The sequence below is a fragment of the Rhagoletis zephyria genome, unplaced genomic scaffold (genome assembly GCF_001687245.7).
Source record: "Rhagoletis zephyria isolate East Lansing unplaced genomic scaffold, Rhagoletis_zephyria_1.1 Rzeph_scaffold_02630, whole genome shotgun sequence".
Taxonomy (NCBI): domain Eukaryota; kingdom Metazoa; phylum Arthropoda; class Insecta; order Diptera; family Tephritidae; genus Rhagoletis; species Rhagoletis zephyria.
Window position 1 is genome coordinate 77,221 of NW_016159714.1, and position 1,589 is coordinate 78,809.

The following is a 1,589-nucleotide window of genomic DNA, read 5'->3' on the forward strand; positions in this document are numbered from 1 at the left end:
GGTTGCGGCCCCGTTCCAGTTCATGCGCTTGGCGGATCCGAAATTCTTTCGCGAGTCACCAATACGCCTCACACTGGGCCTCGATTTGCATGCGCAGATGATGGTGAGCGGGACCCCCCCATCCACCGTGGGTGGTCTCCTGGTCCAGGCGACCATATACGGTCTGGTTATTTCGGGAGCCTGCCAACCATAAACGTAGAGATTAAGAAGACAAAACCACACATACACACACACTCATCACACACATACCTTAAAATTTAAATAAAAAAAAGTGCATTGAAATTTCAAACCACGTCTGTTCCAATTAACAATGTCCTTTTCTCCACAGCCTCAGATGAGCCGGTCGCGACGAAAGCGTTGGCGAATAAGCAGACCCGCGCAGTACAAAATCCGCGCTGCATATTATAGTTAGTCCTTAAGACTTTCCTCACGTGCGTGTGACGGTTGAGACGCGACTCCTTTTTTTTCATAGCTTGCTTACCGCAAGGGGGCCGGTATGTTTAGGTCCGCGAACTAAATATATTGCACCACCCTAATCCGCGTTTTGTCACTTGATGTAAGAGCACACAAACACATACATAAGTTACGGCTATCTTTCCAGCCTCGTGGCCACGACGTTTTTGCAGCACGAAATATTTTGAACGCATTTCGTCAATCCAAAAAGCTGGTGGCATTAGCATTTCTTTCGGATGAATCCACATCTTATTGCGTTTTTTCCTTTCTTTATTACGTATTTTGTTTAAAAAAAAATTAGAAGATATGATCTCCACTTCTTTGATTAGCCTTAAATCAAGTTCTTTGTGTAAAATTCTACTTTTAGCAATGGTCTTTAATTATTTGATACCGTCCAACCCAACCACTTTCCCACATAGAGAAATAACACAAAGTTCACTTTATGCTGCAAGTTATCGCTTTTCCTCGTTAGCAACTATTTTTTTATACTAGAAGTACAGAATCATGCACTTCTTGAAGCGTTTATTGTGGTACTTGGTGTAAAAACCTTTTTAATTTTCCACTGTCAACTGGAGTTCGCTGCGGTGATTATACGACATGAATAGCAAATTTGAAGATAAACCATGAAATTCCCTCCTCTTTTTTTTTTGGTTTTTTTTTTTTTTACACCATCACACGCAACTAGACCATGCTACTCAAGGTGTAGATGAAAATGATTTCATCTGGAGGCAATATACTATCCTGCTTAATTAACCAACGATACACTCTCAAGGGTGCCCAACGTCGTATTAACGCTATCGGCAACACATTAGGCCTTTCTAATCACACTATGAAGTTAATAGAACGACGCTTTGTGGAGGATAAATATGTAATTTTGGCCGGTCTGGGTGTTACGCTGTTGGTCATGTATTTTGAGTATAATAGCAGTAAGTTAATATGTAATCTACTTTTTCATGTTAAACATAGTTTGCAATATGAGTCGAATTCTGCCTTAAGATCGATGTGTTTAAATTATATGGAAACAACTCAATAAATACATTTTCAGATTCGCTGCTATGAACGCTTCACGGTTTGGAAAATCCACTAATTAACCACATCAAATCTCATAAAGAATCGAGTACACAACAACATCATCC

The 1,589-nt window shown here is 40.3% G+C and overlaps 1 protein-coding gene across 1 annotated transcript; it reads left to right on the forward strand.

Moving 5' to 3' along the window:
* Positions 1–1,037: 1,037 nt before the first annotated feature.
* On the forward strand, positions 1,038–1,580 carry LOC108367318 (probable Golgi SNAP receptor complex member 2). The gene is made up of 2 exons (XM_017621909.1): positions 1,038–1,379; positions 1,499–1,580. The coding sequence occupies exons 1-2, from the start codon at positions 1,160–1,162 to the stop codon at positions 1,510–1,512; spliced, it is 234 nt and encodes a 77-aa protein (XP_017477398.1). The 5' UTR covers positions 1,038–1,159; the 3' UTR covers positions 1,513–1,580.
* Positions 1,581–1,589: the final 9 nt, after the last annotated feature.

Bases quoted from the DNA above. Each gene is read 5' to 3' on its own strand.
- LOC108367318 (XM_017621909.1), top strand. From the start codon at position 1,160: ATGAAAATGATTTCATCTGGAGGCAATATACTATCCTGCTTAATTAAC.